This window comes from Octopus bimaculoides, chromosome 13 (genome assembly GCF_001194135.2).
Source record: "Octopus bimaculoides isolate UCB-OBI-ISO-001 chromosome 13, ASM119413v2, whole genome shotgun sequence".
In the NCBI taxonomy this organism is placed as follows: Eukaryota; Metazoa; Mollusca; class Cephalopoda; order Octopoda; family Octopodidae; genus Octopus; species Octopus bimaculoides.
The window spans coordinates 7979485-7980179 of record NC_068993.1 but is presented as its reverse complement, the minus strand read 5'-3'; the positions used below and the strand labels follow the sequence as shown (position 1 = coordinate 7980179).

The following is a 695-nucleotide window of genomic DNA, read 5'->3' as shown; positions in this document are numbered from 1 at the left end:
ATATATATATATATATATATATATATATATATATATATATACACACACACATATATATATATGTACACGTACACACACACACACGCACACAAGTTTGTCCGCCTCATCATATTTTGCTAACACATTTGTCATTTCTATAACAATTCTAGAATTTATAATTACATTGATACTACTATTACTACTACTACTACTACTACTACTACTACTACTACTACTACTACTACTACTAGCACCACTATGTCTACTGCTACTGGTGCTACTGGCAGTATTAATATTCCTGCTGTTTATATTAGTAATGTAAGTTTTAATTGTTGAGCGTTGATATAAAGTTTGGCTGATAATAATACTAATGGTTGTAATTATATTATTAATCATTATCATCGTAGTAATATTATTATTATTATTATTGCTTATGGTTATCATTATTATCATCGTAAACTTCATTAATATCCAGAGCCATGCGTGTAACTAAATACGTGTATTTATTCCTCAAAGTTGTAGATTCCTCTCACACTTATCATTGTATATTACCATGATGTACCCGTATTATGCACACATTACATATTTTAATGATTCTTCATGGAACCAATACAATCGGCTTATTATTTCTCAACACACACACACACACACATATATATATATACACACACACACACAACTACATGAATATATATATATATATATATATATATATA

General features: G+C 27.6%; 1 protein-coding gene across 1 annotated transcript in view; it reads right to left on the bottom strand.

Moving 5' to 3' along the window:
* Positions 1–213: 213 nt before the first annotated feature.
* Positions 214–695, bottom strand: part of LOC128249315 (GATA zinc finger domain-containing protein 14-like) — a gene marked incomplete at both ends in the record, with an annotated part of 282969 nt that continues 282487 nt past the window's right edge. Inside the window, one exon of the mRNA XM_052972578.1 lies at positions 214–239. Within this exon, the coding sequence (XP_052828538.1) occupies positions 214–239 (26 nt within the window). The remainder of the gene's footprint in view (positions 240–695) is intronic.